The following is a 23780-nucleotide window of genomic DNA, read 5'->3' as shown; positions in this document are numbered from 1 at the left end:
GTTGGGGAGGGCTCTGCGTGCTGGACCCTGGGCTTCCAGCCATAGGCCTTGCCTTCCCCAGGCATCCCCCGGGGGTCTGTGCACCAGACAGGCCAGTCTGTGCTCCGCCCACTGCCCCCAGGGGCTCCAGAACAGCTCTTATCACAACAGGCCCAGAATCACACCCTCCCAGCCGATCCCCAGTCCCCAGGTGATTTCCTCAAAGAGCCAGGTCAGTAACAGCTGGCTGTCTTGATAACCCAGCAGTCAACAAACAGGCAGGGATGGGTCTCCAGGTGACTCTGGCCTCCCGCCGGGCCAGTGCGAGTGACCGCGCCAGCCAGCTCCCTGGTGAGCGACACCGGAGGTGGGGGCCTGGGTGTCCCTACTCCCTGTGAGCCTGGCGTTTGGAGCATGGAGCCTTCTACCAATGAGCACGAGACAGCTGGGCACCAGCCCTCTGTTCTGCCTCGCTCTGTGGCCTCCTGCCCCTGCAGGGAGTGCTCTGCTCCCCCTCCTCCCTGGGAAGACAGGAGCAGAGGAAATACAGGTAGAAGACCAGAGTGGACTCCCACGGGGTGAAGATAACCCTTGGAACTTAAGTCAGGGCCCAGAAGTCCATGAATGCAGGCTTGGGGGCGGGGTGGGGTGGCACCAAACATCCCTTCCCATGACTTCTGACTACTCAGTAACTTGGCTCCTTCATGAAAACAAACCGCCCCCATTAAGACAAAGGTTAATGACTCTGGAGATCACGGGACAACCCAGGGCCCGCCCTCACCTGCTGGGCTCACCCTCCCTGCTCACCTGCTGGGCGCACCATCATCTACTGTGCTCACCTTTACCTGCTGGGCGCCCCGTCACCTACGGTGCCCACCCTCACCCCCTTACCTGCTGTGCCGACTGTCACCTGCACACCTGCTGTGCCCGTCCTCAGTTCGGAGAACTTTAAGAGCTGGGTGTGTGTCACTAATAACCAATCCCCATGCCATGCCTTTTGCCCCCAGTGCTTTGGGGTGCTGTCCTATGCCCCAGGGGACGTACCAAGAGCAGGGCCCCTCACCTTGGCTCCCTGCCCTGCACGTGAAGAGACCTCACCCACTCTCCATTGATCTAAAAGGCGTGGCATTCTCTTCTAAGACTAAAGTGAAAACAATATTTAATGTGGAATGTGTAATCTGTTGAAATAAAACCAGAGAGACAAAACCACAAAATTGATTAAGGATCAAATCCACTCCATAAAGGCTTCAATAAGCCCTCTGGTCTGTTAAGTACATGTTGTTAAAAGCATGAAATTAGCAAAGATTTTTAAGTGAAAACTTCTATTGTTAGTGCAGTGAGGGCTCCTCTTGGCTCTGCCCGTGGGCGTGACGCTCAGCATTTCCACGGAGCAATTCAGGGTCTGTCTGCATTGGCGACACAGGCTCCGGCCCCCTCATTCCCACATGGCCATCTGCCCTAGATGCAGAGTTGGACTGTGGATTGACTCACATGGTCAAGGAACAGATGTAAAAACTCCAAATTAATCTGTGTCCACCCAAATCTAATGATACGAACGGGCACATAGTGGACGGTTCGGATCATTCCAAGGACCCAAGATTGTTTCATGTTTAAAAATCAAGCTATGTAATTACCGCGGTAAGACAATGGAGAACAGTTCATAATCACCTAAAAAATGTAGAAAAGCATTTCAGAAGGTTTACACCCATTCGTAATAAGAAAAGTAACCTCAAGGTGGGGCGGGGTCCGCAGCTGAAGGGAGCAGAGCTGTGACAACATTCTGAAGCCCTGCAGAGCGTGCTGGAAACAGGGAGTCGGGCGTTGGGATTGCTCTAGGTTGGGGAGCGGCGACGGAACAGGAGCAGGACCCCTCAGTGCAGCGGGGGCAGTGGGGTGTTCTTGCCCCTGTGAGGAGTACACCACCCGAGGAACAGAATCGGGACACTTACCTCGAAGCCCCAGGAGTGAGACACGCACCCACCAAGAATGAGCGAGAAGCTGAGTGCCCCGCACAGAGGGGCACGCGATGAGCAGCAGGTTTGCGGACCTCGGGGCAGGCCACCTTTGGGGCCAACGGTCCTGCGTCATCTGGAGAGTCCACTGCCTCACACCGTGCACAGCAGCTCCAAGTGGGTGGTTGGCTTCGTCGTCTGAGGCAAAACCCTAATGCTCCTAGAAGAAAACGTGAGGGCATCTGCGCGACCTGGAGGCAGGCAGACTGTGTCAGGGCGGGCGGTAGAGAGCTGCTGGTGGTGGCAGGTGCCAGCGACAGCCTGGGAAGGTCAGCGGCGGCGAGGGGCGAAGCGCGCAGGAGGCCTGTGTTCCAGAATGTTCCAAGTCGCCCTGAAGACTGACAAGAAGGGTTAGCCTCCTGGTGGAGAGGCCAGGGAGGGGTGGGCCGAGGGAGGCTAGCCAGGGCCGTCCACCCAGGATGGAGCTCCGTGTCCGGCCAGCAGGGAAGGCAAGTGAAAACCAAGGCTGCTCCTCGGGCGCTGGGACAGTGGCCACACGTGGAGGCCAAGGACGCCAGGCCAGGTGCAGGGAGGGAGGGCTGAGTCCTCTCCATGCGACCACCACGCGAGCCACCAGGAGGCCGGAACTGACTTCCCGGCGGCGGCTATCGTGATAACCGCACACAGTCTCGCAGGAGGGTAGCTTCGCCCCCGGGATCCTGCGCGGCGCCTCGGGAGGGACACACTGTGTGGTTGGCACGGTGTCGTTTCAGAACTGCAGTGTGGTTTCTCTGGGGGAGGGTGCTGGGGACGCGGGGGTTCTAGAATGTTCTGTGCGTCCACTTAGTGGACATACATTAACCAATAAAGTGGTAACAGATGTGCATACAGACACATTGATCATGGGAACAAGGGAAAACAGCAGAGATGAGCCGCATTAGGGAAATTTTCTACAATAAATTACGGTATGCCCAACGCACTGAATACTTTCCATGTTTCACATCAAAATTGGCATTTGCAAGAAAAGTTTAGTAAGAACTAATAAAAAATAAAATAGATAAGATTATAAATTTAGTTTAAAATCTTAAATCTAACAAAGGGAGAAGTCTCAAAATATAAAATCAAGTTAAAATCATGCACAGACAGTATAATTTCAAGCAGTGAGTGTGCATGTGTCACTTGCGCACACACATGCACTCATATAGGTGAGGCTGGAACGTGAGGGTTGGGGGCACAGTTCCTGCACCATAGAAATCCCACGTGTAGGGATGCCTGGGTGGCTCAGCAGTTAAGCATCTCGAGCTCAGGGCCTGATCCCGGGGTCCTGGGATCGAGTCCCACATCGGGATCCCCGCAAGGAACCTGCTTCTCTCTCTCTGCCTGTGTCTTTGCCTCTCTCTGTGTCTCTTGTGAATAAATAAAATAAAATCTTTTTAAAAAAGAAAGAAATCCCACGTATAACCTGACTTCCTAAAATCCTACCAGTCACCTACCGTTGACTGGAAGCCTTACCGACGACACAGTTGATTCGTGCATCTTCTGCGTGGTACGTGTATTCTGTTCGTATTTGCACGAGAAAGTCAGTTAGAGAGACGATGCCAAGAACATCACAAAGAAGAGAAAGTGCATCCGTGTCGTGTCACATGCGTGTCCAACACTCCATACTGGTGGATCCATGCAGGCCAGGGCCTCCCACTCGGTGTCCACACTACAGCTGCAGGACTATGTGACAGCTGTGAGCCCATCTCTGTCGTCTGTGCCTGAAAACTCGTAAACTGCTTACTGAACATGTATTTGTTGTGTGAAAAGTATTGCTATGGCAATGGTGGGTGAAGGCAGGGGTCGAGGACGGGGCCTAAGTGCCATCACTGTCACCGACAAGGACTCCACTCCAGGGTCCTCACCGGCCTGGGACACATGTCCGTCGTGAGCGACTGCCACTGTTGACAATGTGCCCCCATCACCTGTCTGGCTTGGATGGAGGCCCTCCAGGCCCCGTGCCACCCCATGTGGGGCTGTCATTTTTCAGACCCCAGGATCCAGGACAGGGTGGGGAGGTAGCCTCAGTCTTTCCATCTGTAATCACAGTCATAGTAAAAGCAAAGTCTTGTTGAGTCCATTCATCATTCACCTGAACTACCTGGCATTTCTGAAGGGAGCCACCCTGGTGTGCGGTGTGGGGGCTCCTGTGGTCCCCGGGCAGCTGCCCTGGCATGTAGAGCTGGGAGGGCTGGCCCAGGCATCTGTCTCACTGCCTCCCAGGACATGCCCATCTAGGGGCGGCACCATGGGCCCCAGAGGTGGGGAACCCTCACTGGGTCGATGCTGAGAGTGTTGGAGGCATCAGGCACCCTCGTAGGGCCCTGGGCCTGGTCAGCGAGCAGGAGCAGATTCTGCATGTGGATCTCACCTCCAGTGGGAGGAGACAAGTTCAACATGTAACCCAATAAACCGCACACACGTTAGAAAGAAGTGATGCTATGAAATAGGGAAAGGAAAAGAGAAGGGGAACAGAAGTGGCGGGGGGGGCGGGCGGGGCGGCAGGCCCCTGTGCTGGGAGGGCTGAGGTCACGAGTGGGATGCAGGGGGGATGGCAGCCTGGTGGGCGCAGGAGGAGCAGGCAGGGGCAAAGGCCCTGGGCACATGTGGCCTGCTGCACAGGGGTGACCAAGGGGACCTCGGGCCAGAGCGGGGGAGACAAGGTGAGGTCAAGGCAGATCAGGTGGGACGTTCTGGCCGCTGAGGCCATTGCCCTTAGACACGCAGGAGGGAGCAGGGGAGTGCAATGGGACTGTGGGGGCCCTCTGTCCTGCCTCCTGCACCTGTGATCGGCCCCTGCCTAGGAATGCAGGTCATGGGGGTCACCCCCAGACACCGTGGCAGCGTCACAGGGCATCAGCCTCATTGGCACTCCACTGGGACCCCCATGGGCTCGTGAGGAAGCACAGCTTTGCTGTGGGTCTCGATGGAACCCAGAGGACCCTGGCGGCGGCCCCTGCCTGTCGCCAAGACCCTGGTCTGCTCAGGTACCCTTTCCGGATAACATTCCTGGGAAGCAGTTGGGAGCTGCATCCTACGATCCGTGTCCTACCCACGTGGGAGCTGGGCCTCAGAGCCCGGGAGGCTTGGCCAGGGCGGGGGCTTGGCTGCTGCAGGGAGGGTGGACCAGGTCAGGACTCCTGCAGAACCTTCCAGAGAGAGCCACCCAGAGGACGGCCCAGCTATACCCAGGGCAGGGCCTGCAGTGGGCCAGGGATCCTCCCCACACCTGGATTCCTGCCTCTGCGTCCTGTGGGGAGGGGCTCCCACTCTGCTCGCACCCGGGATAGAGGCCCGGGCCGTGCCCCAGCTAACCCCAGGTTCCAGACTCCTCACCCCACAGGCCCTCATGGTCCCCGTCTCCAGATTTTCCCTGGTTCCCCAGCCCTCGGCCTGGGCCAGCCTGGGCCACTTCTCTCCTATCTCTTCTTCTCTCTCTGCGTCCCTCTCTTCCTCCATCTCTGTCTCTCCCTCTATCTCTCCTCCGTCTCTGTCTCTATCTCTCCCTCCATCCCTGTGTCCCTCTGTCTCTCTCTCCATCTCTGTCTCTCCTTTGGTCTCTGTCTCTATCTCTGTCTCTCCCTGTCTCTCCCTCCATCTCTGTGCCATGACTGCTGCCGGCCTGCCCTGCCCTCTCACCTCAGGAACTAGACACCCCTAAATTCTAACCGGATCTATCCCTTCCGGCCCCCACCCTTCCCCAGCTCCCCTGTCTTAGGAGCAAAGGTCGGCTCCTGAGTGACCCTCCCCGCCCTCCCTGGATTGTTCCGCGAAGGTCAGTGTGAACCATTCTCATCTCATGGGGTGGGGTCGGGGTCAGGACAGACCGTGCCGGCCTTGGGGACATTATTGTCCAGAGCGCAGGTCCCCAGGAAGACAGATAAGGAGTCACAATGACAGAGCCCGTCCCGGGGGCAGGACAGGTGGGCAGGGAGGTCAGCGAGCAGCCCGTCGGGGAGGGCTCTGTGCACAGCTGACCCTGAAGGCCAGAGGAAGGCGGCGAATGGCGTCACCCAGGGAAAGTCCCCAGGCGGGGACTCAGAGGCTCTGCCACTGACTAGAGGAAAGGCAGCCAGTGGGGGCAGGACCGGCAGGCTCAGGACCGCGGGGCAGGGGTGCAGAGCAGGGACAGACATAGACCCCTCCCTGCATGCACACTGCCCCAAAGTCCCTGCTCTGCCTTCCGTCTGCTCAGACATGAACCCCGGGTGGGGTTCTCTTCCAGTCTCCCCGCTGCCGTCCCGTCCTGCCCCCCACCCTCCTCAGCCCCAAGGGCAGCAAGTGGGGCAACCTTGCTCTCTGCACGTGCTGTTGGTTTCCCTGTGTCCCCTGCCTGACCATTCAGTCCTGGGGGGCAGGGACCCTGATTCCCATTGCTGACCCACCATCCGGCTCAGACGACGCCTCTGGAAACAGGGAACAGCCATGGGCTCATGTGCCCTGGAGGCCATTCTGGGTCTCATGGGCCCAGCCTAGAGGTCCCACACCTGAAGGAGCTCTGACGAGACTCAAGCCGCTCTGGGGGGCTATTTAGAGCCTATAGCGTGGGCCAGGCGGGGTCCAGGCAGCTCCAGGGCTGGCGTGAGGGGGGCAGTGGGCTATCAGCCCCCACCTGGGACTGGGGTCGGGGCTGCTCCTGGGCCCCATGTGCTGGGAGGGGGGACAGTGAGCTGAGCATCCAAGGGTCTAGGGAGGAGCAGTGTCCTGCAGAGCAGGGCAGGGCTATCAGAGCAGGGGTGGGGGGTCTGGCCTGGGAGCACCCTCGGGGGTGGGAGCTGGCCGACATGGCGTTTGCTCAGCGGGAGGGGCTGGCCAGCGCCTGCGGAGCAGCCTCTGAGGGTCTGCGGCGCCTCTGCAGATAAGGCATTAACAGTTGGGGCGGACTCGCCTCCAGATCTGCTGACGCCAGGTGCCTGGGGCAAGGTGCCAAAGGTTCCCTATAAAGTGCTGGGGCTCTGGGCCCGTGGTCACTCACCCTCTGGTTCCTGGCCTGCCTCTGCTGTGAGGGACCTGCCTGGCGACCACCATGGTGAGGCTCGTGCTGCCCAATCCCGGCCTGGAGGACCGGATCCCATCCCTGGACCAGCTAGAAAACATCGAGAAGGAAGAGGCCAGCTCCCGGCCCAAGTGGGACAACAAGGCTCAGTACATGCTCACCTGCGTGGGCTTCTGCGTGGGCCTGGGCAACGTGTGGCGCTTCCCCTACCTGTGCCAGAGCCATGGTGGAGGTAGGCTGCGGCGTGGAAGGCAGGCTGGGGCTTGGGTGCGCAAGACCCCCCCCCCCCCGGGCCCCATCACTCCTGGTGCACATGTTGGTGCCTTCCCTCGGAGCACCCCAAGCCTCCACGTCTGCACCGGGGGCAGGGCTGGATGTAGTTCAGGCCCCTACATGGCACTGCTCCTGCTTGTGGCGTGTGGGGACAGATGTGTGCTGCCCTGACACCCGCATCCAAGTGTCCAAGCGTTGGGGAGCCCGCTCGGGTGTGGGGGTCCGAGAAGAGCCGGCCACTCCTTTGGATGGAGCCGTGGCAGAGACCGTGAGCCCAGCCCTCCTCAGGTCCACCACGAGGCCCTCCCTGTGCTTCAGCCAGGTCCTAAGCCCAGAGGCGGGCACCACATTCCTGTGTGGTCAGAGGAAGGGGCTGCATAGCAGCGGGCGACCCACAGAAGGGCGCCCTGGCCTCAGCCCACCCTGCCCCCTCCAGAGGCCTCCAAGGGCCTCACGCCCAACCCAAGGGTCTCCCCTCTTCCACAGGTCGAGCCCCCGTCCCCGTCTGCAGGTCCCCCAGTGCTGCTGGGTCTCTGCCCAGTGGCCTCGTCCCCCCACTCACCCTCCCAGTGCCCATGGGCTACGGGGATGGAGCCCCCACGTGTCCCGGGGGGGAGGGGTGCAGCCACCTGGAGCAGGGTGGGCTCTGCAGAGGGGCAGGCACTCCAGGGATGTGAGTGACAAGGGGTCATTCTCCTTCTGAGTCCGAGGGACCTGCAGCCTCACCTGGGCTTCGTGGTATAAAAGTGTCCTCAAGGAAAAGCAGAAACGCTTGTTTCTGGGTCAAATTGCCAGTCCTGAATTTCCCAGGGCTTGATCTCCCCAGTCTGGGAAGCAGGGCCTTGCAAGCCCCTGGTCCCACCTGCGTTCCTGGAAGCTGGGGGGCGTGGGGTGGAGGAGGGTCTCCAGCACTGGAGCCCCTGATGTCCATGAGTCTGCCCTCAGCCGCCCCTTCCTTCTGTAGTCCTAGGGGAGGGTCCCAGCCTCTCCCTGCCCCCTCTACCCCTGCTCAGTTCCAACTGGGAGCTCTGCCCAGGGCAGACATGCTCTCTACCCCAGGGGTGGGCAAAGCCTGCTGGCTGGGCTAGGGGCCAGCTGCACCCCTGCGTTGGCATCCTGGTGCTCTGCATGGCCCCAGGGGCCACTAGGGATGGACCCACTTGGTGGGTGGAGAGCAGATGCTGGTCCCCTGAGCGGAGGGCAAGAGGCACCAGTGGAGCCCCCAGGATTGCCCAGGACCATGCTGAGAGGGACTTTAAAGTCTTCAGTGCTACTGACCAGGGCAGTTGGCCAGGTAAACCCTAGACCAGAGGCCATGGGGCCCCTCACAGAACTCACCGTGAGGAATGGGGGCTTTCAGGTGCAGCCACACTCGCTACGAATCCAAGGAGGCAGTGGGGGAACCTTGCCCCCAGACACTGTGGACTGATGGGACTGTCCTCGAGAGGACAGCTGCGTCTCTGCCGGGAGGCTCCACCCTGTCAGCAGAGCCTGAGAGTTCCTGGGAGGAATGGGAGGGGAGGGGAGGGGATGGCAGTGGGAATAGGGTGGGAATAGGGAAGGGACGCAGGAGGTCCTTCTGATTTGGGAGGAAACCTAGGGTGTGGTCCTAGGCAGGGGATGATGGGCGGGGACAGGTGAACCAGAGGACCCCAAGCTGGCGTTAGGATTTGCCCCATCCCTTCTCCCAAACTCCCACCACCTGGCCACAGGCTTTCTGGGCGCATCTCCCGGCCACTTCGCTTTGGGAGGTTCTTCCCTGTGAGCTCAGATAACATTGTCCTTCCATGCCTTGGCCATGGTGGCTCCGCACTGGCTCCCTGGGGCCGTGTCTGGGTCCCCACCCCCTTGCAGAGGGCAGGCTCCGGGTGGCCGGCCTGCCACAGATCTACACACTTGCAGCCTTAAGTATGACAGCCAATGGGCAATGAGCTCCAGGCACACACCCCCCGCCCCCGAGGCCCCATCCTTGCTGCTGCACAGGCCTGTGTGTGGGATCCCTGTCTCCCCTGCTGACGGGTGTGCCTGTGGGCTGGGTATGCCCCAGGGTTGGGGAAGAGGTGGCAAGGGTCATGTGGGCAGAGCCTTCCAGGCCTCAAAGGGGCCTGGGTGTGGGTCGAGGGTGCAGGCCCCTGACAAGGAGGGCCCTCAGGAACGTGGGTCCCAGGTGGCTCCACTCCTGGGGTCATGACCTCCAGACCCCGGACAAGCCGTCCCTGCCCCTGGGTGTCTCCTCTGGCCACCCCTGCCGGCACGGTGGGGCCCTCCGTGTGCGGACTGGGACCCCTCAGACCAGAGAAGCAGCTTGAAGGGAGGACAGCGGGTGGCCCAGGCCCAGCGGGGGCAGTTTGTCCATATACAAGATGGCTCTGCAGCATCTGGGCGACTTCTCCTTGGCGTGGGAGTCTCACCACTGTCCTGTCTGGTCTGGACGGCAGGCAGGAGGTGGGAAGGCCCTGGGCTGGGGGGTGGGCAGTCGTCCTCACCTGCTTTTAGGGAACTGAGGAAAGGGGCTGTGGAGGGACCAGGCCCAGCAGCGGGCATCTGGGGAAGGTGGCATGTGCCCCGGGAGGCCGGCCCCACAGCACGTGTGCTCCTTGTCCCACACGCAAGCCCAGAGACCAGTTCCGGATCCAGCAACCCAAAACCCAACCCGCCCGCGCAGCCCACCGAGGCTTTGTGATACGCCCGCCCCCTATTAACACAGTTAGGGTTCCCGGGAGTCTGCGGAGCCTCGCGGATACTTGTCTGGCCGGGAACCCGCTTTGCGGGCAGAAGGCCTGTGCACCCTGCCCTGCTTCCCAGCCCCTCAGAGAGAACGGACCGTCGCGGGCCTCCGGGCCTGTGTCCCGCGGGCGCCGTCCTCCCCTCCCGCCCCCCTTCTGCCTCCGCGTGTGTGTGCACCGGTGCCGGCGCCTGGGCAGTCGCGGGAGGCCCGTCTCCTGGGACCTTTGGAACCACATCCAGGCGCCACGGTACCTGCTGGCCACGCTCCTTCCTCCTTCCCCGCTTCCTGCACCTCTACCCGTGGGAGGGAGTCTCCGGGTTTTAGAAAGAAAGTCGGGCGTTCCTGGGCCTTGATCTGCAAAGAGCACTTGGTGTTGCTTGAGAACACGCTCCTCCCTGGGAAGGACAAGGGGCCGAGGTCCCGTTGGCTTGGGTGGACCCACCCGCCCCCACGGCTGGGACTCACTCTGGGGGTTGTCCTGGTTCCTGTGTGGCCCTCATGGCACCGCTGCTCCCTGAGGCTGAGCCTGACTCACAGGGACCCACTGGCCTGGTGGCGCGGAGGAGCTCATGTGAGCCAGGGTGCCAGGAGCACAGGCAGTGCAGACGCTTCCCCAAAGAGGGGCTGCCCAGGTGGGGTTTCAGAGCATGAATAGGAGTCTCCTGCTGGAGACGGAGCCTGGTATCACGAGGAAAGGGGATGCAATTGAAGGATGTTTGCAAAGTCTGTGCCAGAATGGACTTGTTTTCTTGGTGGTTTTGCTCAAAAGTTTTCAAATCCAGCCCTGAAGGAGATTAGGGAGGCAAGTCTTTTCTCACTTCCACATTCCTCGCTGACACGGTGACTCAGTGAGCAGGTGCCGGTGGGATGGAGGGGCCCGGGCTGCACCCCCACCCCCAGAGACTCTGGCTGGTGGCTCTTTCTTCCCTGGTACCCGAGCTTGCTCTCCTGTCACGGTCACTCCAGCTTCACACCCCCTCACACCACACCCTGTGCATTCCTGAACACTGACCCCAGCCTCCAGAGCCTATCCCTGGAAAACCCCACAGACAGAGAGGCAGGAGGACACATGGAGGGACGGAAAAGAGAGGGCTTTTGTTCTCATGCTCACACACACACACACATAGTCACACACCCAGGGATGCTCGCACAGACATACCCGTACAGGCACACGTACCCATGCACATGTACACACGGACACTCAGACCCCTGTGCCTGGACACATGCACACACCTGCACCTGCAGCGCCCCCTCCTGATCCCCACCCCGACCTCTAGACCAGGGTCTGAGCCCCCCTGATCCGAAGAGCGGCACACACGGACATGATGGTCGCCCGTGGAGGTGTGGGCGTGGGAGGGACGGGGTGGAAGTGAAGGAGGAGGAGACGGTGTGGCTCCGGGCCAGGGGCTGGGAGAACAGGGGGAGAAAGGGCCCAGGGGCAGGGAATGGGGTTCAGAGTGGGCTGGGCTGGGCTGTGTGGCCCTTGTGGGCAGACCCCTGGCCCAGCAGGGTGAGGAGCAGTGGGCAGAAGGGCAGGTACTGGCACCCCGCAGGCTCACAGCTGGCCCTCACCCCATCAGCAGGGCCCGAGGGGCACCCGGCGAGAAAGCATCCCAGGTCAGTGGTCTCGGCCCACGGGGGTCCAGGGAGCCAGCGCCCACGGCCAGCACATGGGCACCCAGATCCACCCGTCGGTCCTGAGGCAGTAAGCGTGTCAGGTCTCGGCAGCAGGGCTGCATCCTGGCCCCGCGCTCCCAGCCTCCTGGAACCTCTGCGGGGTCACGCTCGGCACTGTGCTGCACGGCCGCGCCCGGAGAGCCTCCTTGGTTTCCTGGTGGCCCTGAAGCCAGGAGGGCCCGTGATACCACCAGGGTCCTGGTGACCCCGCGCTGATGGTGAAGCCTGTCCCACGGCCCCGGGGGCGGTCCCCACATCCTGTCGTGTGCTCACGGTCCCTGGCCAGGGCCATGAGAGGTCCTTCTCAGTGCGTCCTGGCTGGCTTCCCAAGGCTCAGGTGGACAGACCCTGGTGCACGACCTGGACGGCCTCTGGACCCCGGGCTCCCGTGACCCCTCCCCTATGACCCTTCCAGACCTCCGAATGGAGGCCGTCCTGCCCCCTGTACTCTGCCCGGCACAGGGACACCTCCGCTAATTCCCAAGAGCTGCTGTGCACGACACACGGATGCCACCGTTGGGGCTCGGTGCAGGGCAGCTCCATGTGAAATGGTGCCTGTAGCCATCAGGGCCTCCTCCGTGGTGAGGTCAGCACAGCTGGTGCCACCATTCTGCGAGTGTTTCGACAAACACCTGTGTCCCCAGAGGTGGCTTTTGCCCTCCCGGGTGCTGTCCCCTGTCCACACAACTGCCATCTTCCCACGCAGGGGCCTTTATGATTCCGTTCCTCATCCTGCTGGTCGTGGAGGGCATCCCCCTGCTGCACCTGGAGTTCGCCATCGGGCAGAGGCTGCGGAAGGGGAGCGTGGGCGTCTGGAGCTCCATCCACCCGGCCCTGAAGGGTGTAGGTGCGTGTCCTAACCTGGCGGGAGCCTGGGTTGCCAGGGTTGCCAGGGCAGCCAGCAAGCGCCCCCTCCTTCCTTCTCTGTTCTCTCTGCCTGAGTTCAGCCAGGGATGGGGCCCAGGGCTCTACCCCCCAGGCCTGTGCGAGCCCTTTCTTAGGATCTCAGGGACCATAGGCCGCTGGTCCAGGCCCGGTCACTGCCAGCCACCAGGGACCTGCAGGGCAGCAGAGGCGGTCCTGAGTCCCAGGTGCCCGGTGGATGGGAGGGCATAGACACACGGGGAGAGCAGGACCCCTGCTCCAGACAGACCAGGAGGGGCACTGACCACTGAGGTTCCTTCCAGTGTTGACCCCTCCCCCGCACTGACCCCCTCACCCCAGAGCTGACCCCTCACCTCAGCAGTGTCCCCCTCACCCCAGAGCTGACCCTTCCCCCGCACTGACCCCCTCACCCCAGAGCTGACCCCTCGCCTCAGCAGTGTCCCCCAGTCCTGAGCAGTGACGGTCTGGCTCCCCCAGGCATCGCCTCCATGTTTGTGTCCTTCATGGTGGGCCTCTACTACAACACCATCATCGCCTGGGTCATGTGGTATTTCTTCAACTCCTTTGAGGACCCTCTGCCCTGGAGTGAGTGCCCGCTCAATGCCAACCGGACAGGTGAGGCCTTGGCGCGGCCGGGGGCCGGGGGGGCTAGGGATCCACACGGGCTGTGCGGGCTGACTGTCCACAGATAGCTGCCCTCTGATTTTCCAAATTCCGGATGACGGTAGCTCGGGTTTGGAGAAAACAGCACAGATGAGACAACAGGGCATTAAAAGCAGTCACAGTGAGGGCGGAAAGCCCTTAGAGATGCTGGCTTCCCTCCCAGGACGGTGGCCGCCCGGTGCTACTGACGGCCGGAGAGGGAGGGGAAGGGGAGGGGGCCCCACCCGCTGGGCCTCCAGGTCCTGTGCAGGGCTTCTGGGGAGCTGCTCCTGACCCTCTGGGGCAGCATCCTGCTCCCCGCGCACCCCCTGCCTTCCTCACCCTCTGCTTGGCTGGGCATCAGGGCGTGGATGTGGTGTCGGTGACGGTCCAACAGCAGAGTGGCCAGTGTGGTTTGCTGCAGGATCCCCCCAGAGGTGCCGGCGTCAGGGCCGGCCACATGGGCCCCTCGAGGTCAGCAGGGGACAGAGCCCTCTGCCCTTGGGGACCATTCGGGGCACCACCCCCTCTCTGAGGACGGCATGGGGGCCTGTCAGGACTAGACTGCTTCCCCTTGGCAGGGTGTCAGGCTGCCTGGAAGGGCTCCCAGGGCCCCAGGGCCCACATGAGGAGGACACGGGAGGTTGAACACCATTCCTGGGGGTGGGAGTGGGCCCCCGCTAAGTCTGGGGTCCCTTGTGAGAACTGTGGCAGGGGCAAGAGGAAGAAGGCAGGCAGTCGAGGCCTGGGGTGCATGCCCCACCTGTACACAGTGTGTGGGTATGCAGGTGCACTTGAGTCATGTTTGTGTGCAGGTACACTCATATTCATGTGCATGTGCACCGTGTGTGGGCATGCTTATGTGCATGTGTGTGTGCACAGGTGCAGCTGTGCACGAGCATGTGTGTGCACACACATGTACGTGCACCACATCCCTGTTGTCGACGTGTCAAAAGCACAGCCCGTGTGTCCTGTGGCTTGGGCCCCGGGCTCTCGTTCCCCCACCTTGCTCACTGTGCGACCCAATCTGACGTGTGCGGATGCCCACCTGCAGGCTACGTGGACGAGTGTGCCCGCAGCTCCTCCGTGGACTACTTCTGGTACCGGGAGACCCTCAACATCTCAACCTCCATCAGCGACTCCGGCTCTATACAGTGGTGGATCCTGCTCTGTCTCACCTGTGCCTGGAGCGTCCTCTACGTGTGCACCATTCGCGGCATTGAGACCACCGGGAAGGTGCTGGCGGGGGTGGCAGTACCCGGGCCGCCGGGCCCTCAGCCAGCTGTGAGGGGCACGACCCCGCCTGCCCCTGGTCCCACACCCGCTGTGTCCACAGGCCGTGTACATCACCTCGACGCTGCCCTACATCGTCCTAACCATCTTCCTCATCCGGGGCCTGACGCTGAAGGGAGCCACCAATGGCATCGTGTTCCTCTTCACGCCCAACGTGAGTCTCCCGAGGTCGCCCCGGGGTGGGAGGGCACGGGGGAGGCCAGGTAGGGGACGGCCAGCCCTGGGCCCCTGGGAGTCTGCGCACCCGACCTGCTGGCTGGACTGTGGCCATGTGCACAGAGGGTGGCCAACACCAGGACATGCGTCAGCGGCCGTCACCAGGCTGTGTGTCCCCCCCCCCCACCCCCGTCCTAGACAGCGCTGCTGAGGTCTCTGTCTGGCTGCAGGTCACGGAGTTGGCCAACCCGGTCACCTGGCTGGACGCAGGGGCCCAGGTCTTCTACTCCTTCTCACTGGCCTTCGGGGGCCTCATCTCCTTCTCCAGCTACAACTCCGTGCAGTGAGTGTGACGCCACGTGCCTCAGCCTCCCTACCGCGAGGGGTGGATGGATGATGGGAAGGCACGAGGGGTGGATGGATGATGGGTGGCCCTGCTAATGGGCGCAAAGAGGTGGGGTGATGCTTCGGGGGGGCTTTCACGAGCCTCCCACCCCCAGGGAGACCCATTTACAACCTGGCCTGTCCCGGGCACCTCCACCCCAGCGAGAGTGAGCCCTGCTGCTCACCCCCCACCCCACCCACCCCCCGTGGCACCCCGGCACCCAGGACCCCAGAAGTACCAGCCCTGTCGGCCCCCCCCAACCGACACCCACATGGAAGGGGCCAGGGCCTCCGCGCATAGAGTTGGCAGCATTTCATCTCCACAAGCGTTAAGGGGGTGCCTCCTCGTTTCCCACCCAATGCACCAGGACTGTGGTCCAGCAGAGAGACAAATGAGCCGTGTGCGCAGACGTGGAGGGTGCAGGGCCAGATGGGGGCTCATCCTCTGGCCGTGGTGCTGGGGGGAGCAGGGACGGGAGGCAGCCCAGGATGGACCTGGAGGCAGGTGCTTCCACCTGTGGCCACTGCCTGCTGAGTGCACGCCAGCTGGTGGTGCTGCTGCCTGCCCGGGGGGCTGGCGCCAGCTCTGGGCCCAGCCCACACCGCCGTCCCACGGGATCCCTCGCCCCCACCCTGCCGCAGCTTGTGACGGGCCGAGCAATATCTGGGTGTGGACGGGCCGCACCGCGTCCTTCCATGACAGACATGTGAGCTGTTTCCACATTCTGCGCACACGTCGCCATGAACATTAGTGTCCGAGCTCTGGTGCGGACCTGCCTTCCCTGCGCCCGGGTGACGGGGCAGGGCTGCTATGGGGTTAGGGGCTTGAGGAGGCACTTTCCACAGAAGCCACCCCATTTCATGTCCCCCCAGCCCTGCAGCAGGCCCATTCCCTCCACACCCCTGCCAACACCTGTTGTCCTCCCACTTTCTCATGCCAGCCACCGGAAGCATCGGGAAAGGGGATGTTGGCCTCAGCAGGCAGGGTGGCGGGGTGGGTGGAGGTGGAGGTCCAGGTGGAGATGGGGGGTCCTGACTTGGCCTGCCTCCTCGAAGCCTCACGCCCGGGGGAGCGGGGGCTGGACTCAGGGTCTCCAGGGCCAGCACAGCAGGGGCCTGGGGAAGTGATGGGAAGGGCGGAGCGGGGCGGGCCGTGGGCCTGCTGCATCCCCCATGGCTGTGACCTCCTGGCTGAGCCGCTGGAGCCCCGTGCCCGGCCTTGCAGGGGTGCCCCTTGCCTGGCCTCGCAGGGTGCTGACTTGGGCCCGGTGGGCGGCCCTGGCCAGCGGTGACTGGATGCCACTCTCGCGGCAGCAATAACTGTGAGATGGACTCGTTGATCGTGTCCATCATCAACGGCTTCACGTCAGTGTACGCGGCCACCGTGGTCTACTCCATCATCGGCTTCCGTGCCACCGAGCGCTTCGACGACTGCTTCAGCATGTAGGTGGCCTGCCTGCCTTGGGAGCTTGCATGTCACCTCCGGCGAGTCCACCAGGCCTGCAGCCAGCCCCCCTGTCTTCCCAGGAACATCCTGACGCTCATCAATGGGTTTGACCTGCCTGAGGGCAACGTGACACAGGAGAACTTCGCAGAGGTGCAGCGTTGGTACAACAACACCTACCCCGAGGCCTTTGCAAAGCTGAGCTTCCAGACCTGCGACATTAACACGTTCCTCTCAGAGGTCGGTCCTTTGGGTGGCGCTCTTGTGATTCAGGAGTAGGCGGGGGGAGAGGTGAAGGACTCCACTGGGTGGGCCCCAAGCTTCCCTGCAAGCTGAGTTCTGATGGGCCTGGCCCCTCTGTGCCCACTGGGGGTTCCAGGCGCTGCAGAGCCTCGTGTCAAACGCATGCAAACGCCCCCACGTCCATGTTTGCTGTAACTCCCCCAAGTCATCAGAGCCATGCCCTCAACCTCGTGTCGCCATGCTGGCACGCATTATGTCAGGCTGGCAGACATTTCTCAGCTGCCATGGTGCAGGTCACCATGTAGCTGCAAATCGTCCTCTGTTGCACGGACATTTCTGAATGCCAAGTGTCACGATCAGAGATGTTGCCTCCTGTTAAGATTTACGGCCGACATCTACTAATGTTCATCTTGCACTTTTCTTATTTGGAGCCATGCAATATTTGGAGAGGACAAGTTGCACGTTTTCAGGGCCGGGCACGGTGGCCCAAGGACATGTGGTACCTGGCCCCGCAGGAGTGAGGTGTGCAGAGAGCGAGCCCCGCCAACAGAGCAGGGGCACCAGAGGGTCCCCTTGCCCAGTCTGTCCCCCATGGTGCAGCGCAGGACAAGGGGCAGGGTGGCCCCAGAATTCCTGCTCTTCTGGAAGCGAGCTAACGGAGGGTCAGGCACGCAGGGCATGTCCCAGGTCACCAGGCAGGCGCTTCTGCCACCAGCAAATGGAGAGTTTGTGTCCCTGGGTTGGCCGGCCCCGCCTGGTCACCACAAGGTGCCCCTCTCGCTCCTCCTCCGTCCACGTGGGCATGTGCAGCTCCTCTGTGTGGACGCGCCGATGCACTGCTGCCGTTCACGACAGCCTCCTCTTAAATTCCTTGCTCTCTCACTGCCCCCCCGGGAGGCGTTTGTGTGCAGAAGGCAGAGCCCATCTCCCCGCAAACTCCTGTAAATGCTGTGACGTTGCTTTGGGATCCCTGACTTCTGAGGGGGTCCCCGGGACTGGGGCTGATGCCCCACAGGGAGCGCTGGGCCTGGGCGCCCTGACTTAGCCCCTCAGCCCAGTGGCGGGAACAGTGGAAGGGAGGGGCTACAGCCGAGGCCCCGCCGACCCTGCCCACCTGGTGCCTCTGTAGCTGCCAGCCCGTGGGAGCACACATCCCCCCGCGGCCGCTCTGGCGGGCCCACTGGGCTCAGGTCCGGGGCCTCCACTCCGGGCACTGGCTCAGGCCTCGCTGGGGTCACCCTGAGCTCCGAGCCCAGCCGTCAGCGAGCAGACGATGTCCCTGTCTGTTGCATGTCTGTCTGGGCAGCTTGGGGCTCCGACTGCCCCCCAACAGTGAGATCCACTTCCTGGCTGTCAAACCAGTTCAGCTTTTAAAAATACAGTCGAGCCTAACAGAGAATTCTGGTTATTTCCTCAAATGGCTCAGCTCGGCGCTGTCCTTGCAGGGTCGGGGTTCGGCGGGGGAGGGGGTGGCGCCCAGTGAGGGGTGGGGAAGGAGCGGGCCCTCGGGGACGTGTGCCCTTGTGACGCACCTTCCTGCAACCCTGCAGGGTGTGGAGGGCACGGGGCTGGCCTTCATCGTCTTCACAGAGGCCATCACCAGGATGCCCGTGTCGCCGCTGTGGTCCGTTCTCTTCTTCATCATGCTCTTCTGCCTCGGCCTGTCGTCAATGTTTGGGAACATGGAGGGCGTGGTCGTGCCCCTGCAGGACCTCAAGATCATCCCTAAAAAGTGGCCCAAAGAGCTGCTCACAGGTGTGTGGGGCCAGGGCCGCGAGGACCGCCTCCGGGTGTGGCTACGGTGGGGACGCAGGGCCTGGCTGGGCAGCGGCCGTGTTCTCTGACCCGCAGGCCTCATCTGCCTGGGGACCTACCTGATCGCCTTCATCTTCACGCTGAACTCTGGCCAGTACTGGCTGTCCCTGCTGGACAGCTACGCCGGCTCCATCCCCCTGCTCATCATCGCCTTCTGCGAGATGTTTGCGGTCGTCTACGTGTACGGCATTGACAGGTAGGAGGGAGGCCATGGTGGCAGGAGGCTCCCGCCAGGGTGAGTGGGGCCGCACCTGGGGCAGGGTGAGGCAGGTGCACCGTGGTGCAGGGCTGAACGGGGCTGAGGGCGGAGCAGACGCGCCGCAGACCGATGCCCACCAGATGCCAGAGCAATCCACACGGCGCTCCCCCCAGCTTCCAGAAGCTTCCAGACCCTGCAGAGATGAGCACTTGCGGGCTGTGAAATCTGGGGGTGGGAGGAGAGGAAACAGCAACCACAAAGGAAAACACAGACCCTTGGGTCTGACCACGTGATTTAAAACATTCATAACCCAAGTGTCAGAAGCAAAGCTGCGCCATGTGGACGTGAAACCTGGCCCCTGGGCTCTCGCTGGGAGCTGGGCTGGGCTCCCAGGGCCTCAGACACCTCCTGCCTGCGTCTGTCACCGTGAAACACGCACCAGCCCTTGGAGGAGCGCTGACTTGGGATGCCTCCTCCGGACCCGCAAGAGCTCCCTGCATGAGTGCAGGTCTCTGCAGCACACTGCAAGCTGGGGGCGGTGGGAGCAAGGAGCCCTTGCAGACCAGCTGTCGCCACGCCAGCTACATGGAGAAAGACAGTTGCTGTACACCAAGCCACCAGTTCTGATGCGGGCCTGTGACTGTCCCAATGAGGGCTCGGCCATCTGTGACCACCCCGGGACAGTTTGAAGCCAGACGCTGGTGGGGATATCATGCCACGTGCTACAGGGAGGACAAGTCCTGGGCATAGGGCACACCACAGCCTTCTCTGGCCCTGCTGGGTCCAGCCTGCGGACAAGGCCTGGGTGTCAGTACCTTCCTTTTTTTTTTTTTTTTTAAATGATGGTTTTTTAGACTCCTCATGCTTCTTTTTTTTTTTAATTTTTATTTATTTATGATAGTCACACAGAGAGAGAGAGAGGCAGAGACACAGGCAGAGGGAGAAGCAGGCTCCATACACCGGGAGCCCGACGTGGGATTTGATCCCGGGTCTCCAGGATCGCGCCCTGGGCCAAAGGCAGGCGCCAAACCACTGTGCCACCCAGGGATCCCTGTCAGTACCTTCCCACAAGTGTCCTCTGGGTTCTCTGTGGTCCTGGGCAGCTCATGGCCATGGTCTGCATGCTCCATGCCAACTTCTACAGACAGGGGACTGTGGTGCAGGAGACAGTCCGGCCCGGATGGGCAGGAGATGATGGAGCTGTCCAGGTCGGGGCCCTCCGTCCCCAGGAGCACTGACCCCAGCTCTGCGTGATGCCCACCCAGAACCCCATGTGGCGAGTTTATGGGCTGGAGCCCTGGGCAGTGGCCCCTCAGGGCAGCAGAGGGCCCGCAGGCCCCCAGAGGTGGCTGCTGGTGCACCAACGGGGTTCTTGTAGAGGCTGTGGCACTGCAGATGGTGTGTCTGGGCTGGACAGGCCGGACACCCTGCCTCGATGGGACCACAGGCCTGTCGCTGTCCCCCAGTGATGGCTTCCTTCCTGCTGTGTCCAGGTTCAACAGAGACATCGAGTTTATGATTGGCCACAAGCCCAACATCTTCTGGCAAGTCATGTGGAGAGTGGTCAGCCCGCTGCTCATGCTGGTCATCTTCCTGTTCTTCTTCGTGGTCAAGGTCAAAGAGGAGCTGATATACAGCGTCTGGGACCCCTCCTATGTGAGTTGTGGGGCTGTGGGCTGGGGGGATGGGCTGTGGGGGAGGGGCTGCAAGGAAGGGGCAGCGGGGGTCCTGTGCCCTGGGGGGCCAAGAGGTGACCCATGGGGGAGGGGCGTCTGCCCCAGGGAGACCCTGCTGGCTGGACACACGGCCTCCCACCACTGCCCTCTCCCCAGGAGGAATTTCCCAAATCCCAGAAGGTCCCGTACCCGGGCTGGGTATACGCCGTGGTGGTCATCGTGGCTGGGGTGCCCTGCCTGGTCATCCCCGGCTTTGCCATCTACAAGCTCATCAGGAACCGCTGCCAGGGGTCAGGGGACCAACAGGGACTGGTCAGCGGGCCGTCCACGACCTCCATCAACGGGGACCTGAAGTACTGAGCGGCCGGCCCAGCAGGTGCAGCTGTTGGTGTCGGGGAGGGTCTGTGAGGGTGTGTGCACATGTGCACACGGGTGTATATATTGTGAAAGTGCATGCATACATGTGTGTCTATATATGTGTGGGTGTGTATGCATGTGTGTGTACATGTATGCATATATATGTGTGCATGTGGGTGGATTTATGTGCAAACATGTGAGCACATACGTGTGTGCATTGCACAAGTGTGTGTGTCATGTCTCAGTATGTGTGTATACATGTGCACGAGTACATGGTGGGCATGGCTATGATATGTGTGTGTATTGTATACATGTGCTGGGCATGTGTGTGCATACATGTGTGTATATGTGCATACACAGCCATGCGTCCATGTGTGCACACCTGTACATGTGCACACATGCCTGCCACACAGGGCCTGGTGCCCGCTCACTGGCCCTGGTCACGAATGTGGTGGGGCAGGTGCTGCCATCCAGGGCCAACCCTGCTTGGGTCCTGCGCACCCACACACGCTCCAAGCACGCGCTCGAGGCTGCAGTGCCTGGGGAGGCCGCGCCCTAGGTGCTCGCCCCATGGGAGACGGGAGCCTGATGCTCCATCGGCCCCTCAGAACCAGGCTCCTTGCCGCTCCCCCTCCCCCTTGCTATGGACCCTTGACCAGGTAGCTCACGGGAAGGCGGGGCACGGGCACCCCACCATGAGGACCGCTCTTCTCAAGCCCCAGGGCTGTGAGTTCCGGAACAGTTGGCGGGGTCCCTCCGGGGTCCGTCCGCCTGCCCGTCGGGGAAGGGCTCCGGGCCTTGGCAGGACGCTGGCTCAGTGAGGCCGGCCGGTTAATCATTGCACCCAGCCGTGCACATAGGGGAACACTCAGACCCAGGTTTTCTCACCAGGGCATTCACTGCATGAATTTTTAGCCAAGTGCTGGAAAAGATGGGTTATAGGGTAACTCGGCCACAGCCACCACGGAGGACAGGCCACGTGTCCCCAGCACATCAGGGCCAGGGAAGCCCATCAGCTCAGCGCCCCTCAGTGAAGGCTGGCACCTGCTCTTCCCTCCCCATCATGGGAAGGCCTGTTTTCTGGGATTTGACAGCTGATCTCGGCCAAAGTCACTTGGCACATGGGGTGGTTTTTTTAATGACCTCACCTTCACTCTCCATGGAAAAATCTGGAAGTTTAAGTTAAGCTGGACTTTCTGAGAATCCCCTCGGCAGGGGTGAGGACCTGAGTGGAGGGTGGGTCTTGGAGCAATGTCCCCCCTACTTGGATGCCTGGCTTCCTGTCCCCATCCCACTGCCTTCCATCCTGCGGTGACGTGATCTGCAGAGACCTCAGGGAGCTCCCAGCACCCCACAGGGCCATGATGGCGTGTGCCTGCCCGGGAGCCCCCATCTGCATCACTACAGCCTCTGCCCTCCTCTCCCCAAAGCACCCCCACAGACAGAACAGGACTGGCACCCTGTGGACACGTTGCCCTCCCAGTCACGTGTAGAGGAGCCTGAGGTGTGTGGCCCGGGGGCTCAGTCAGTCCCTCTGTCCCCCATGAGCACCTGTTTCACAAGCCTGCTGTATTTGTGGGTGTAATGTGTACTTGTCTAAATAAATCACTGTTTCATAGGCTTGGCCTAAATGTTGTCTAAATGCAGAGGGACGCGTGAACAGCAGGGCCCTGGTGGCTCAGGGCAGTGTGGGACTGTTGCTCTGGTCGGGGGGAGGGGGGTTCCCTCTGCAGAAGTCGTGACATGAGGTTGCCATGTCCAAGGAGCTCTGGGCGTGGCCTGAGGCCCCACGACAAGCAGGTGGTGGGTGGGCCTTGGACTTGGGCTGTGTGCCCTGGTGAGGTCAGGTCTGCTGGTCTGGGGGCTGCACCCCTGCCCTCCGTTTGTCACATTCCTGTCTCACCCAAGAAAGAATCACTGGAGGTGTGTCCACCAGGGCCCCCGTGTCTAGGACCCATGTGTTTGGGCCCGTGTAAGACCCCATCCCGGGAAGTCGGAATTTCACTCCGGGGCCCCAGGCTGTCCTGGAAGCATCCCCTGGGCGTCAATGGGTACAGGAGGCCCTCTGGGTGGCCCAAGCTGAGTCCACTCATCAGTCCATCACGCTCCAACCCACCGAAGGAGGACCCCATGCGGAGGGGACATGCACACATCCCCTGCCCTGGCTGAGTCCAACCCTCCCCTGTGGCCAAGGGTCTCTTGCTGTCCACCTGCTGCCAGAGGGTGCCAGTGGGTACTGGGAGGAAAAGAAGAAGCCCTTCCCACCCCTGCCCCTGCCCCTGCCTCCTGCCCCACCAGGAGCCCCTCTGGAACACAGGCCCCCACCCTACTCCCTTAGCTGTGTCCCTGCAGGTAATGGGTGTTGGCGGGGGCCTGGGCTGGGTGTGGCCACCACGGGGGCCTGGGGATGCAGGACTGAGCAGCTCCTGCAGTGTGCATGGACATCCCCAGAAGAGGGACATATGCCACCAGCCAGAAGGTTTACACTCAACGTCTGAGAAACAAATGTCGCTTAGAAATGAAGACAGCGCATCACACCACACAGACCCCTCCCTGGATACTCATCCCACGTGAGCACGAGGACACGGCCTTGCCGCTCTTGTGTGCGTGGTGACACACAGCGCGCCTGCACAGCTGGGGCTCGGCACCCCGGACAGGTCCCTGGAGGACGCCAAGAGAAGCAGGCCCACCCAAGGTCACACACTGGGGACTCTGCTTCTCTCACATTCCAGACATGACGAAACGGCAGCAACGGAAACTGATGGCAGGCGGGCAGGGGTGCAGGAGGGGTGGGTGTGGCCATAAGGGGACAGGGGATCCTCCCCGTGATGGACATGTGTCAAACTGACCTGTCCACATCAACACCGCAGCTGTGACATGGACAAGATGTGTGCGAGAGGCCACCACCGGGGGACATGGGGAGAGGATACGTGGGTTCTGGCTCAGGACGTTCCTCACGGCCACGAGTGAGTCTACAACTGTCTCAGAATCAAAAGGTTGATGAGAAAGTCAATGCTTTTGATAAAACAACTCAATGCGCCC

At 61.7% G+C, this 23780-nt stretch overlaps 1 protein-coding gene across 1 annotated transcript; it reads left to right on the top strand.

Moving 5' to 3' along the window:
• The first annotated feature begins 6921 nt into the window (after positions 1-6921).
• On the top strand, positions 6922-22357 carry SLC6A19 (solute carrier family 6 member 19). The gene is made up of 12 exons (XM_077879658.1): positions 6922-7198; positions 12351-12491; positions 13007-13144; positions 14226-14407; positions 14508-14618; positions 14851-14963; positions 16319-16447; positions 16532-16688; positions 18242-18446; positions 18543-18702; positions 20199-20361; positions 20538-22357. The coding sequence occupies exons 1-12, from the start codon at positions 6997-6999 to the stop codon at positions 20739-20741; spliced, it is 1905 nt and encodes a 634-aa protein (XP_077735784.1). The 5' UTR covers positions 6922-6996; the 3' UTR covers positions 20742-22357.
• The last annotated feature ends 1423 nt before the right edge of the window (positions 22358-23780 follow it).

The sequence above is a fragment of the Canis aureus genome, chromosome 31 (assembly GCF_053574225.1).
Source record: "Canis aureus isolate CA01 chromosome 31, VMU_Caureus_v.1.0, whole genome shotgun sequence".
Classification (NCBI taxonomy): Eukaryota; Metazoa; Chordata; class Mammalia; order Carnivora; family Canidae; genus Canis; species Canis aureus.
This window is presented reverse-complemented; position numbering and strand designations above follow the sequence as displayed.

What these genes read in the sequence shown, in the direction of transcription:
- SLC6A19 (XM_077879658.1), top strand. Translation starts at nt 6,997, where the DNA reads ATGGTGAGGCTCGTGCTGCCCAATCCCGGCCTGGAGGACCGGATCCCA. An exon ending in GTGCCAGAGCCATGGTGGAG is followed by an intron (nt 7,199 to 12,350) that starts GTAGGCTGCGGC and finishes CTTCCCACGCAG; the next exon opens with GGGCCTTTATGATTCCGTTC. An exon ending in GCGTCTGGGACCCCTCCTAT is followed by an intron (nt 20,362 to 20,537) that starts GTGAGTTGTGGG and finishes CCCTCTCCCCAG; the next exon opens with GAGGAATTTCCCAAATCCCA.